At 46.1% G+C, this 14,663-nt stretch overlaps 1 protein-coding gene across 2 annotated transcripts; it reads right to left on the minus strand.

Annotated features, from left to right (window-relative positions):
• Nucleotides 1-3,882: 3,882 nt before the first annotated feature.
• RABIF (RAB interacting factor) lies at nt 3,883-13,321 on the minus strand. 2 transcript variants are annotated; one of them, XM_033200244.1, is made up of 3 exons: nt 12,954-13,321; nt 9,144-9,183; nt 4,534-4,671 (listed from the first exon to the last, which is right to left on the minus strand). In XM_033200244.1, exons 1-3 carry the CDS (start codon nt 13,245-13,247, stop codon nt 4,631-4,633), a joined length of 375 nt encoding a protein of 124 aa, XP_033056135.1. In that variant the 5' UTR covers nt 13,248-13,321; the 3' UTR covers nt 4,534-4,630. The 2 variants fall into 2 exon arrangements, with proteins under 2 accessions (XP_033056134.1, XP_033056135.1); XM_033200243.1 differs by lacking the exon at nt 9,144-9,183 and having other exon boundaries at nt 3,883-4,671; nt 12,954-13,228.
• Between the last annotated feature and the right edge of the window lie 1,342 nt (nt 13,322-14,663).

Here is a 14,663-nt window from a genome sequence, read left to right on the forward strand (position 1 = left end):
GCCCCTAGTTTTCTAGTTCTCTCCTCAGTTGTGCCTAACCTGCTGTTAAAACGTTCCAGTGAACTTTACATTTACAGACAGGGGCTCACTCTTGCCCTGGCTTGAATATAGTGGCGTCATCATAGCTCACTGAAGCTTCTAACTCCTGGGCTCAAGTGATCCTCCCACCTCAGCCTCGAAAGTAGCTGGGACTACAGGCAGGTGCCGCCACACCCAGCTATTTTATTTATTTGTAGAGACAGACTCTCACTATGTTGCCCATGCTGGTTCCACTGTATTCTTTCTTTCTTTTTTTGCGATGGAATCTCGCCCTGTCCCAGGCTGGAGTACAGTGGCGCAATCTCAGTTCACTGCAACCTCTGCTTCCTGGGTTCAAGCAATTCTCCAGCCTCAGCCTTCTGAGTAGCTGGGATTACAGCTGTGCACTACACCTGGCTAATTTTTGTATTTTTAATAGAGACAGGGTTTCACCACGTTGGCTAGGGTGGTCTTGAACTCCTGAACTCGTGATCCGCTGGCCCTGGCCTCCCAAAGTGCTGGGATTACGGGCGTGAACTACCACGACTGGTCAAGTTTCCACTGTGTTCTTAATTTTGATTATTGGATTCTTACAAATTCTAGAATTCACTTTAAAAAAAAACATGTCCATGTAGCTGCTGAAATTCCCAAACTGGTATCTCTCCTTGAAGATGGTAAGCAGTTATTTTAGTCTGTTTGATAGCACCAATATCTCTAGCTACTATGGGCCTGCTATCTTGTCTCACATGCCTGCTTACATCTTGTTGTACTCAGGATATTGTATTAGCAAAATTGTTTGTAGAAATAATCTGAATTTTAGGATAATAATAATATCCTCTAGAGAGGGTTTTTGTTTGCTTATCCAAAGAGTTTGGGCAAACTACCACTCTGGGATCACCTTAATCAAATTTCAAAGATTAAGATCCATAATCAGAAGCTTGGCTGCAGTCCTGAGAGCCTGTTTCCTACACTGCCTCACCCTTATTCCTGGGGTGCAAAAGACTGAGGGCTTCAACCAAAAGAGAGGGACACCACCAAGTCCATCGCCCTTTCACAGGCCCTGCCCCCTGCTTCTGAAAGGCTGCTAAAATCACTGCTAAGCCTCTGAATCGCCTCCAAGTTTGGCAAATGCTCCCAGGAGAACGGTGGCCCATCACACCAAGCCCACCTCCCAGGGTGTCCAGCTCCTCTGCCGTCCTCGTTTAGCAATTCTTCAGAGTCATGTTGGCTCTCTTGGTGCCTTCAAACCAAGATTCTGAAGTATTTTGTCCAGCCTTTCTAGTTAACCAGTGAGCTGCTCAGTCCAAAGGACCTATCCACCATTACCAGAAGCAGAAGTCCTCATAGCTACTTAGTTACATGTGTAGCCTCATATACAACATGGTGACAATTTGTGAAATGTCACTACATCATTGTCCATCTTTGATTCTGTTTTTGTAAAACAACAGATGCTTACGTGGAAACAATCAGGCCTTCGCAAAATCAACTGCTCTCCCCAATAGAAAACGGAAGTTTCGGCCGGGCGCGGTGGCTCAAGCCTGTAATCCCAGCACTTTGGGAGGCCGAGACGGGCGGATCACGAGGTCAGGAGATCGAGACCATCCTGGCTAATACGGTGAAACCCCGTCTCTACTAAAAATACAAAAACTAGCGGGCGAGGTGGCGGGCGCCTGTAGTCCCAGCTACTCGGAAAGCTGAGGCAGGAGAATGGCGGAAACCCAGGAGGCGGAGCTTGCAGTGAGCTGAGATCTGGCCACTGCACTCCAGTCCGGGCGACAGAGCGAGACTCCGCCTCAAAAAAAAAAAAAAAAAAAAAAAAAAAAAAAAAAAAGAAAACGGAAGTTTCTATACTCGGAGCAGAAAGCACAGGTTGCCTCTATCTACCTACAGCAAACAGCAGCTGATTCACAAGTATGCACTGAGAGCCTACTATGTGTGAGGGAAATGAAGAAATGACATTTGCATTTCATAGCAGACTAGATAGTTGGTTGACCTTAAGCTAAACCCCAAGGTTCAGGTTTCAGCTCTCCTCTGTTTTTTCAATTTATATATTCTTCCCAAGGACATGCAGAAATCTAATTTCCATTGCTTAAATGCCTTTATTTCTTTCAGATCAAACTGAAAAGGCAGAATAGCAACTTGATATTTTTGGCTACTAGGGCAACATTTGGCAGTTTTCAAAAAAGGAAACAGAAATGACCGATATGTACATAAAAGTTTCACTAGAAATAAAATAAATGCAAATTAAAACAAAGAAATGCTATGGTTTCCTATTCAAGTCGATATATATATATGTATTTGCAGTTGTTGTTTGAGACAGGGTCTCACTCTGTTGCCCAGGCTGGAGTGCCAGTGGTGTGATCTTGGCTTACTTGCAGCCACCATCTCTGGGGCTCAAGTGATCCTCCCACCTTAGCATCCCAAGGAGCAGGGACTACAGGTATACACCACCGTGCCCAGGTAATTCTGTTCATTTTTTTAATAGAGATGGGGTCTCACTATGTTGCCCAGGTTAGTCTCAAACTCATTTTAAAAAATGCTTAGCTTAGGTTCTGGCTTGTGATGTGAGAGGCCATGTGCCCCTAGAGACATCTACTTGGGTTATGCTCCTGACTTGAGTGGATAACTGTTTTTCTCCAGATGCCGTAACAATGGATATGTGACCGTTTGTCGGAAAAACACAGTTCTCTCAATTGCTTACTGAAGCTCATTCAGGCTGACTGGAGGAGGAAGCCACCTTTCCAGGGGAGTAGGTTGGTTGCAAAAGTGTGCCCAAGGTCAGCTTGCACTGCAGTGGGGGAGCCCTTAGAAAGTCTGGGGGTAAAGGAAGGAGGAAGCAACTAGGAAACAACGGAAGGGACTTCAGATGGTGAGGTTTCTATTTAGTACTTATTTCAACTTTAGGCCTCCTGAATGGTAGAGGTGGTGACAGGAGGATACCTGAAACCTTGGTTATATAATAACCTTCCTTCTATGACGGTGAGTCATTTCAGAATAGAAATGATGGAATAATTGGAAATCAAGTTGAAGACTTAAACAAGTCTGCTGATATCAAACTGCTGGAGCAGCCCTGGAGCTATGGAAATAGAGGAATCTGCATGGAAGTTTGTATCCTGGGTTGGCACAGAGATTCCAGTTGAACCAAAACTCCATGAGGACCACGCCTAGTAGGTTCAGTAAATGATACTATCCATTAAAGAAGTTCTTGACTATGAACAAAGGAAGAAAGTTACCTGTCCAGATAAAGCGAATTATAAACTTACGTGTAATCTGGCAAAGGCCTAACCCTCATATCCTACACCCTCCACTCTCATTCCAAGAGAGCCTGGGTAAACAGCCAGGGCTGGGTTTTCCTCTGGCTGCCAGATGGGGTTAAAAATCTGTTTCTCGGCCGGGCGCGGTGGCTCAAGCCTGTAATCCCAGCACTTTGGGAGGCCGAGACGGGTGGATCACGAGGTCAGGAGATCGAGACCATCCTGGCTAACACGGTGAAACCCCGTCTCTACTAAAAAAAATACAAAAAATTAGCCGGGCGAGATGGCGGGCGCCTGTAGTCCCAGCTACTCGGGAGGCTGAGGCAGGAGAATGGCGTAAACCCGGGAGGCGGAGCTTGCAGTGAGCCGAGATCGCGCCACTGCACTCCAGCCTGGGTGACAGAGCGAGACTCTGTCTCAAAAAAAAAAAAAAAAAAAAAAAAAAAATCTGCTTCTCACCTTCTAGGCTGTAGCAGTGGGGAGTTAATATAAAAAGAAACCATAAGATTTCAAGGGAAGAGGGACCACACCCATCTTCACAATAAAATGTCATTCTCAATCTAGAGAATAGGCGCTCAAACATGGTACTGGAGATGCATCCCAAGTAATGTTTCTGGTTAGTGGTTTAAATACTGAGTTTTGTAAATGCTTTACTTTTAGAATGATTAAATTACTGTAGATCACAAGGGTAGCTATACAACAAAGTCACTCTCAGATATTTGTATGCCTTCTTGAATGAGAAAAAGGCAGACTTTCAACTATTAGTACCTAAGCATCTTTTGTTACGTGTTGTCATAGCTAAAAGGTTGAATACTGCTCTTCTAGAGCAAGAAAAAGAGGGAGCCCCTGGGCAAAACAGAGCCTAGGCAGAATGCAAGGGAAGAGATGAGATTTGTGGAGGTAAGCAGTGTCCCAAAACTGGGGGAAAAAGGAGCTTAGGAAATGTGATGCAAAGTGAACTAGGCAGGAGGCATGTACATGAGGCTTTAGGAAGCAGGATTAACCCTCTGCATGTTCAAGTGGACATGCTGGTACTCAGTATTTATATTAGCACAGAGAAGAAGGCAGCAGAACAGTGAGACCACATTAAAGGCCAGTTCTTGTGGGGAGCAGGTTTATCTTTGGAGGTGGAGCTGGGTATCCTTCCCCTCAGTTACTCATGGGAAACTCGTTCCAAGGCCACATAGAAACTGTTCTTGTCATCTAGGCAATGCCAACCAATTGGTCCAATTTCACAGTCTGCACAGACCAGAAACTTGATGTTGCCCACGTCCTTGGTGAAGCCCACATTCTCGAAAATGAACATGTCCTCAACCAGCCAGTGTTCCTGCAGGAGATCACCATCAGGATTGCTGCCGTCACACAGAGCTGGCTTCTTTCTCATGGAGGGAAGGAAAAGCTGCAGTGGGAGAGAACATAAAGAATGCAGAAGTTGAACTGGCCCAGTTCCATCAACACCCCCATTCTAGGTACACTTCACATTGCTCCCTAGCAGGAATGACAAACTAAAAAAGAGAAGCCATCTCGTTAAGCTGTAGACGATAATGCTGGGTGGCTCTTCCTTGCCTCTGGTCTCTGCCCTGATTCTTTTTTTTTTCTTTTTTGAGACAGATTCTCCCACTGTCGCTCAGGCTGGAGTGCAGTGGCGCGATCTGAGCTCACTGCAACCTCCGCCTCCCAGATTCACACCATTCTTCTGCCTCAGCCTCCCGAGTAGCTGGGACTACAGGCGCCCGCCACCAAGTCCGGCTAATTTTTTGTTTTTTTGTTTTTTTTAGTAGACACGGGGTTTCGCTGTTAGCCAGGATGGTCTCGATCTCCTGACCTCGTGACCTGCTTGCCTCAGCCTCCCAAAGTGCTGGGATTACAGGCGTGAACCTGATTCTTAAGAGAAATGAAAGAGGGGCACCAGCTGGGTGGTCTGGGAACTGGGTCTCACTGCTGACCTCAATATGGGCCCCACATGGTCCTAGTTTCCCTGGCTCATTATGCTTCAGACACACTGGCTTTCTTGCCTTCCTCAAACAGCATTAGTCTGTTCTGCCCTCAGATCTTGGCATGGCTAGCTGCTCCTCGGCAGTCAGCTCAAATGTAGCCTTCTTAGGAGGTCTTATCTAACCAAACAACCTGAATTAGCTTTACTTACTGCTCACTATATATGTATTTTTTAATAGCTTGAGGTAAAACTGACATATGAACTGCACATATTTTAAATGCACATCAGCCTGGGCAACATAATAAGACCTAGTCTATACAAAAAGCAGTTTGAAAAAATCAGCCGGGGCTGGGCGCAGTGGTACATGCCTGTAATCCCAGCACTTTGGGAGGCTGAAGCAGGAGGATTGGCTGAGCTCAGGAGTTCAAGACCAGCCTAGGCAATGTAGTGAGACCCCTATCTCTACAAAAAACACAAAAATTAGTTGGCTGTGGTGGTGCACACCTGTAGTCCCAGCTACTCACAGGGCTGAGGTAAGAGAATCATTTGAGCCCAGGAGGTTTTTGAGGCTGCAGTGAGCTGAGATTGCACTGCTGCTCTCCAGACTGGGCAACAGAGCGAGACTCTGTCTCAAAAAAAGAAAAAAAAAAAAAGCTGGGCATGGTGGCAAGTGTCTGTAGTCCCAGCTACTCAGGAGGCTGAGGTGGGAGGCTCACTTGAGCCGGGGAGATTGAGATTGCAGTGAGCCAAGATCATGCCACTGTACTCCAATCTGGGTGACAGAGTGAGATCCTGTCTCAAAAAGTAATAAAGTAAAACGCACAGTTTATTTCACTTTAGCACATGTATACCAGTGAAACCATTATCATAATCAAGATAATGAACACATTCATTTCCCCTGGAAGTCTCCTCATCATGCCACTCCTACTTGTTTACTTATTGCTTATTTTCTGAAATTAGAAAATCAGCTCCTGGAAAGCAAGGAGCTTACCTTGTTCATTACTCGATCTCTAGTGGTTAGAATAGCAACTGGTATACAGTAGGATCTCAATGATTTGTTAAGAGAATGAGCACAGAATATCTGGCTTTGATCTATTCCACCACTGTTAGGGATATACTAGATTTATCTTATAAAAAGGAAAATCTAGTTCTACAGTTTGGAATTAGCAGCTCTAGGATGCTTGTACCCTCCAACCTATATGACTCCTCAATCATTAGGAGAAGGCCTCTCTGGCACACACAAAATTGCTTTAATTTCTTCCATATGGATAGTGTATACACTCTTAGCTGTCCCAGACTACTGCAAAATATCATGCCAGCCAAGTTTGTTACCCCTCTGCTCCTCATACGGCTGCTGTCATATCACTTATTTCCCATTTCCCACCCCACGATATACTTTTTTGGTTTTTCGTAATTAGAGACGGGGTTTCTCCACATTGCCCGGGCTGGGTTTGAATTCGTGGGCTCAAGCAATCCTCCAGCCTCAGTCTCCCAAGTAACTGGGGTTACAGTGCAAGCCACTGTGTAATACTGCTACTTCACTCATTCTTTATGCTTCATGTTCAAGGTGTCCTTAACACTTTGTTCTACCTTAAACAAAAACAGAAACAAGTAGAGACAAAGAGAGTTAGGAATCAAAATTAAGGAACCGGGAAACCTGAATTCTGGTCCCATCTGTAACTTTCTGTGAGCCTCAATTTTCCTATATATATTTCTGGCTTATCCCCTCTACTGTAGGAATGAAATCTCACACATCTTCACACAGATGGAGTAAACTTCAGTGGACAAGTTAAGACATCTAACCAATCAACCAAGAATTTGATGTGTCCAACAAAACAAAAGGAAAACTGACTAAAACATTAGTGTTCAGGAGGTGCCCAAAAAAAGATCACCACCTTCCCTCTCTCAGTTCCCATTTGTGGCACAAAGTGTCACCTGTCCAGTTGTCTCTCCTTTGATCTGTGATTTAAAGGTACTACCATAATTAACAATCCATTCAAGACATCATATTGGGTCCTGTTTGCTCTATTCCTCAACATTCCCATTTTAACTTAGACCCTCTAAGTCAGGCCCACAAGAGTAAACTCATATGTATGCATATGTATGTGCATCTCTGCCTGGATCTCAACCTATTTACTGCAAGGCCAAGGACAACTGCTAGGGCCAGGAGATAGCTATAACACCTGGCATATAATGAGGCTTTCTGGATAGGCTACTGGGGGTGGCAACAAAAAAATTAGTGATTTGAGGCAAACTCAACTTGGTGTGAAGTTGCCAGTGAGATCCCTGACCAGATGGGTTACCTTTGTTCTGTCAGGACCCCAGCGAATCCTGGACGGCCTCTTTAAAAATAGACAGAACACCACAACTCAGTGAGACTCTGCTGATATACTACTAACAGCACCCTTTTAAAAACAAAATACTACCTTTCTCATTGTAAAAACACATTTTCGGCCGGGTGCGGTGGCTCAAGCCTGTAATCCCAGCACTTTGGGAGGCCGAGAAGGGCGGATCACGAGGTCAGGAGATCAAGACTATCCTGGGTAACACGGTGAAACCCCATCTCTACTGAAAATACAAAAAACTAGCCGGGCGAGGTGGCGGGCGTCTGTAGTCCCAGCTACTCGGGAGGCTGAGGCAGGAGAATGGCGTAAACCCGGGAGGCGGAGCTTGCAGTGAGCTGAGATCCGGCCACTGCACTCCAGCCAGGGCGACAGAGCAAGACTCCGTCTCAAAAAAAAAACAAAACAAAACAAAAAAAACACATTTTCATTATAGAAAACTTGGCAAACATGCTATAATATAGATGAGAATAAAAACTGTTACAATACAGAGTACACTTCTGTTAACTTTTTCGTAATTTTTTCCCTTCTGGGAGTTACTTGTGGTGGTTTCAGAACACATCCGAAAATTCTCTGATAATCCTTCCACCTAGAGTGGAGTCCATACCCCTCTCCTTTGGTCTGGGCAGGCCATGGTGATTGCTTGATGAATGTATGTGGTGGTAGTGACAGGCTGGTTAGAAAATGGCATGCAACTTTTGCCATTTCTCATGGGACACTTGTGCTGGGAGCCTTCAGTCACTGTGTCATAAGTCCGGCTATCCTGAGGGTGCCATGTGGAGATCAGGCTGGGGGGGGGTCCATGTAGGGACACAGGTGGCCCCAAATCCTGTTCCAGTGCTCAGGTGTATGAGGCCTCCCAGCCCACAGGCAGACGCATGACGGAATGACCTTTCTGACTGCCATCACATCAGAGACCCCCAGTGAGAACTGCCTGGCTAAACCCAGTCGACCCCTAAATTCCTGAGCAAAATACATCACTGTTTGGGCTGGGCACAGTGGCTCACACCTGTAATCCCAGCACTTTGGGAGGCCGAGGTGGCCGGATCATCTGAGGTCAGGAGTTCAAGACCAGTCTGGCCAACATGGTGAAACCCCCATCTCTATTAAAAAATGCAAAACATTAGCTGGGCATGGTGGGGGCACCTGTAATCCCAGCTACTTGGGAGGCTGAGGCTGGAGAACTACTTGAACCCGGGAGGCAGAGATTAGGTGAGCAGAGATCGTGCCACTGCACTCTAGCCTTTTTTTTGTTTTTTTGTTTTGTTTGAAAGGGAGTAAGACAGCATCCCTGGCTTCTACCCACTAGATGCCAGTAGCACACCTCCCTCATTCTGACAACCAAAAATGTCTCCAGATATTGCTAAATGTCCTCTGGAGGTCTGGGGGTGTGGGAGGAATCGAGAAACATACTGCTTTAGACTAAAGTACTCTGGAACATAAGATATAGTAAGTGCTAGGCCCTGGATCACCTCAAGGTAGGACTGGCAGTCTAGTTCTCCAATTGTTCCCATCTGCAGACTACTAGGCTATTCCACTGGGTGGAGTGAGAGAGAAAGCTGTAGGCCACCTCTAACCAGACTCCGTACATACCTTTCTCCAGGCTTAATGGCTGGAAGTGCCCCTTTAACACCTGCAGAGATGATTAACAGCCCTGCTGTAATTGCCCTAATGGTGGTTTATCTGCAATATGTCACAGTGATGACAAAAAAAAGAGCTACCCCAAACCTTTACGGGGTTTACCCCAAAGCTTTAGTTAAGGAGCTCGGCATCTCAGAAGCTGCTTGTTCTCTGTAAGGATGGAACTGTTTTTCCCCACCTTAAAATGTGTGACACAGAGCAGGGAAAGGACTAATAAATAACTGGTTAGAATCTTCCATGAAATTTTCTACCTTCTATTTACATCACGTCCTAGAAGTTATATTTTTGCTGAACTTAGTATTTGAGAAAAGAAAGGAGAAAACTATTAGGACTGAGAGTAAGGAGAACACTGGGTTGGATTACAGCTGAGTTGTTCGAGTCCAGAAAAAGGGACAGGATTCTTCCAACAGTTCTTTCTCAAGAAATAGGAAATTTCCAGAAACACTGAAGCCATTGTTAAAAAACACAACAACAAAAAAACACCTTTTTGCGTTTTTAAAAGAGGGAAAACATTTTAAAACATACAAAATGCATTAAAGAAAATTCTTAGGCCTCTTTCTAGAATAGGGGCCACTGTGTTAGTTGAGAAACAAAAATAAATGTAACGTATATAATTTAATTTGCTCACACAGTTTTTGGCAGATCAGTTTAAAATAGTATCAAACAAGAATTAAGAATTTTGGCTGGTTGGAAGTTGCAGTGAGCCATGCTTGTGACAGAGCACAACAGGGAATGGGGAGGGAAGAGGAGGGGAGAAGGGAAGGGGAGAAGGGAAGGGGGGAACGGAGGGGAGGGGGAGGGGGAGGGGAAGGGAGAGGACGGAAGGGGAGGGGGAGGGGAAGGGAGGGCAGGGCAGAAGGTAGGTCTTGTAGGACGTGGCGGCTCACCTGGCCAACATGCTGAAACCCCATCTCTACTAAAAACACAAAAATTAGCTGGGCATGGTGGCATGCACCTGTAATCCCAGCTACTTGGGAAGCTGAGGTAGGACAATCACTTGAACCCGGGAGGCAGAGGTTGCAGTGAGCTGAGACCGTGCCACTACACTCCAGCCTAGACAACAGAGTGAGACTCATCTCAAAAACAAAACAAAACAAAACAAAACAAAAAAGAAAGATCCTGGCCAGGCCCGGTGGCTCATACCTGTAATCCCATCACTTTGGGAGGCCAAGGTGGATGAATCACTTGAGCCCAGGAGTTGGAGACCAACACAGTGAGTTTATGTTTTTTGTTTTTTTTGTTGTTGTTGTTTTGTTTTTTGAGATGGACTCTCGCTCTGTCACCCAGGCTGGAGTGCAGTGGTGCAATCTTGGCCTACTGAAACCTCTGCCTCCCAGGTTCAAGGGATTCTTGTGCCTCAGCCTCCCAAGTAGCTGCGATTACAGGTGCCCACTAACACGCCCAGATAATTTTTGTATTTTTAGTAGAGATGAGATTTCACCATGTTGGCCAAGCCAGTGTTCAACTCCTGACCTCAAGTGATCCGCCCAACTCAGCTTCCCAAAGAGCTGGGATTACAGGCGTGGGCTATGTTTTTGTTGTTGTTGTTGTTGTTTTTTTTTTTTTTTTTTTTTTTTTTTTTTTTGAGACGGAGTCTCGCTCTGCCACCCATGCTGGAGTGCAGTGGCCGGATCTCAGCTCACTGCAAGCTCCGCCTCCCGGGTTTCCGCCATTCTCCTGCCTCAGCCTCCCGAGTAGCTGGGACTACAGGCGCCCGCTTCGTCGCCCGGCTAGTTTTTTTTTTTGTATTTTTAAGTAGAGACAGGGTTTCACCGTATTAGCCAGGATGGTCTCGATCTCCTGACCTCGTGATCCGCCCGTCTCGGCCTCCCAAAGTGCTGGGATTACAGGCTTGAGCCACCGCGCCCGGCCGGTTTTTTTTTTTTTAAGAAAAAAAAATTAAGAATTTTAAAACAAACTATAAACTCCATTTAGAAGTCTCTTAATTTATGTCAGTTTATAAAATTAGACAAAACCTTGCCATGGAAAAGATGGGAATCAGCCTATATTATGGGCTATATACTAGGCACAGTGCTAAGTGCTTTTATACAAATTCTTCCATCTATCATCATCTTCATTTTTACAACAAGCTTGTCCAACCCGCGACCGGGATATGGCTCAGAACGGCTTTGAATGCGGCCAACACAAATTCGGAAACTTTCTTAAAACATTATGGGATTTTTTTTTGCAATTTTTTTTTTTTTAGTTCATCAGCTATCGTTAGTGTATTTTGTGTGGCCCAAGACAAACCTTCCAATATGGCCCAGGGAAGCCAAAAGACTGCACACCCCTGTTTTACACAATAAGCAACCTGTATCTCATGGAGGTTAACTTTTTTTTTTTTTTTGAGATGGAGTCTCTCTCTGTCGCCCAGGCTGGAGTGCAGTGACTCAATCTCGGCTCCCAGGTTCAAGCGATTCTCCTGCCTCAGCCTCCCGAGTAGCTGGGATTCCAGGCGTGTGCCACCACGCCCAGCTAATTTCTGTATTTCTTTTTTAGTAGAGATGGGGTTTTGCCATGTTGGCCAGGCTGGTCTCGCACTCCTGACCTCAGGTGTGCCGCCCGCCTAGGCCTCCCAAAGTGCTGGGATTACAGGCATGCCGCGCCCAGCCTAACTCTTTGAATGTTAATGAATGGTAAAGTCAGGACTCAATTCCATGTATGTTTTAATTCCAAGATCCATGTTCTTTCCATTGACTCCATAACGCCACTAACTTCGTAAGATTAATTGAGAACTCTACTCCCAAACCTTGGAAGCCTTAAAAGAACCCCGGGACCTCCACCAATCTCTAGATCAAAAGTCATCAAAACACCTACAAAACAACAGATATAGATTCCTTTTTTTCCTCCTTTGATGGAAGGCTGTTTTGGAGGAATGGGTGCTTCTTGCTCTTCTACTAGACATTACACTTCACGATCTGTTCAACCACATGGAATAATAAAATGGTCTGCATATTTTTAGAAATAATTTGAATGATAGGATGTTCCTATGGTTGAAATAATATATTTGCACTTCAACACAGAGTTTACCAAAATAATTTTTTTTTTCAACGTTCTCACTTGCGATGATGGTGGTAGGAAGGGTATTAAAATCCCCAGACTGACGGGAAATAGTTTTTCTTCGAAATTTAATTCCAGGACGTCAGGGATCTAAGCACTTCAAATATGATTCATCTGGAAAACCAGAGGCTTCCAGTGCCTCGGTAAAGTGGTTTGGTTACCAGGGTTATTTTGCCGCGTCCCCTACACCAGTTGTTTCTGGGGCTCCTCTGTGGAGCAGATAGGTGCCTGTCATAAATAAGACGGTGAATTCAGGACTGGCGGGTGGGGTATGAAGTGGGACAGGAACCCGGCCACACTCGCGGTGAGCCGCGGCCGAGAGGTACCTGCCAGGTCCTACAAGCCGGCGGGAGCTCCGGAAGCCGGAATGGGGCGCCTCCCTTCCACGCGTCCGCGGAGCAGCGGCCCTGAACTGCGGCAGGGCGCACGGCTCGCGCTCGAAGCCGCCCCAGGGGCGGAGGGCCGGGTGGCCCAGGGAAAGGTTCCCGCGGCAAAAGATGCCGGGGCGGGACCAGGTTCCCTCCCTTGCCTCCGGCGGCCCCAGGGGCGGAGCCTCGCCGAGCGGAGGCCCGAGGGGCGGGGCTTAAGGCCGCGCGAGGAGGGCGCGGTCTCCGGAAATTGAGGAGCCTGGGTTCAGATACTGCCCACGGCAGCTCGTCCGGAAGACTGCGGGTGTAAACGGCCTCCAACCTGCCTCCCTACCTGTCGGCGAGAGAAGAGAGCGGTCCCTGGCTGCAGCACCCGGGAGCCGCAACGCTGGCACAGCACCGCCTTCCGGTTTCGGCCCTCGGCTGACACTAACTCGCTCAGCTGCTCCGCTGGTTCCATTGCCGCTGCCGCCACAGGCTCCTCAGCCACGGCTGCGCAGGCGCTGTTTCTGTTGGCTCGTTCTTCACTGCGCTGGCGCGGCTTGGCGTGAAGCGGACGGTCACCACGTCTGTGCGCAGGCGCCCGCTTCCCCGCTCCGGATTCTACTGCGCAAGCGCCTTCATTCATTGCCTAACCTTGAGTGGCAGGCTTTGTGACAGGGACACTTCTTGGGACCAGTGACATATATCCGTACCCACCTGGCCACTGGGCTTCACTTAATATTAAAACCTAGACAAATCATTAGGTTGACCTGTTTAGTTTTCTGAGATCTGAATTTAGTCTCGGGAATGAATGGGGACATTATTGGAGGCAATGTGAAGGGAATCTGGGTCGGACTTCCCATCAAGTTTTAGCCACATTAGCTTATTCTATGGGAAACTGCTTAGAGGGGCATGTATCTTTTCGGTATTGGAAAAAGATGCGTGGAAGCTTTAATTGCTGGTCTCTTCTACTCATTGTGACCATTTACTATGCGGCAAAATGTCAAAGCGCCTTTAAAAACTTACTAAATTATCACAGTTTCTTTACGGAATCGGCACTCTTGTGCATGAAATGAGAAAGATAAAGGTCAGAAAGGTTGCAGCGTAACTCTAAAGCCGCTGCTCTTAATTAACTAGGATTGTCAGGAAAGCAAGATTATTTCAGACAGAACAGTATTATATATGAACAAAGGTGAGAACAAATTTAGGAATGGTTAGTAGACCACTGTGGCTGATCCACATTACACCTGGGGAGAAGCGGTAGTAGAGGTAGGTAAGATCAGGAGATATTTACTGTCTGAAGTACTTTAATGGTCCTATCTGTGCTTCAGAGAGCTAACCTATGACTAAATGGAGAGAATAGATTGAAGAGAGGAAAAAGAGTCGAGGTAAGGGTATCAGTGGCTATTACCTCATGAGTCTAGCTGAGAAAGGCCCTGAAGCTAGCAGAGGGAACAAAGATATGGGAATGGACTTGGAACAATTAAAATTGTACAGAACTTAGAAACTAGCTGGATGTCTGTGTTGTGATGAGGTGATACAAAGCAACTGCTGGTTTTCCTGGGTTACATAACTAAGTAGCTGGTTGTCAGTTATGGGAGCTTGAAAAAATAAGATGAACCACCAAATTAGGGGTATTTCTGTGTATATATGTGAGCACATGAAAGTGTGTACAATTGTGAATAAGAGTGAAAAAGGAGCTCTAAGTTTTACATGTTGATTTTTCTGTAGAACATTCCATTGTAGCTTCAGTGTATGAACTACTTGTGAAGTTGGTCTGAAACTCATTAGCACTGAAGACAGCATAGGAGCCATCAGTCCTTCACCCTCCCCTGGATTTATTCCTGAGATAGGAAAAGCCACGTTTTATAGGCTGTGGTTTAATTAGCAGGCGCAATCCATCTGCCAAAGTTGGCAGGAATCTTTAAGGAAAATAACTTCCTCATGTGGTTGCTCCTCCCTTTTGCTCTGGAAGCATCAGGATTGTTGCAGTTTTGCAGGCCTTCTGCATAGCTGTTTATATCACATGCCATAATTCAAAGCAAATGGAAAAAAGGACTAG

The sequence above is a fragment of the Trachypithecus francoisi genome, unplaced genomic scaffold (genome assembly GCF_009764315.1).
Source record: "Trachypithecus francoisi isolate TF-2019V2 unplaced genomic scaffold, Tfra_2.0 Lachesis_group5, whole genome shotgun sequence".
In the NCBI taxonomy this organism is placed as follows: Eukaryota; Metazoa; Chordata; class Mammalia; order Primates; family Cercopithecidae; genus Trachypithecus; species Trachypithecus francoisi.

Coding starts and splice junctions, on each gene's coding strand:
- RABIF (XM_033200244.1), bottom strand. CDS start 13,247: ATGAATGAAGGCGCTTGCGCAGTAGAATCCGGAGCGGGGAAGCGGGCG. Junction 9,184..12,953: donor CTCTCTTCTCTCGCCGACAG/GTAGGGAGGCAG, acceptor TCATCTCTGCAG/GTGTTAAAGGGGCACTTCCA. Junction 4,672..9,143: donor GCCATTAAGCCTGGAGAAAG/GTATGTACGGAG, acceptor CTCCCACTGCAG/CTTTTCCTTCCCTCCATGAG.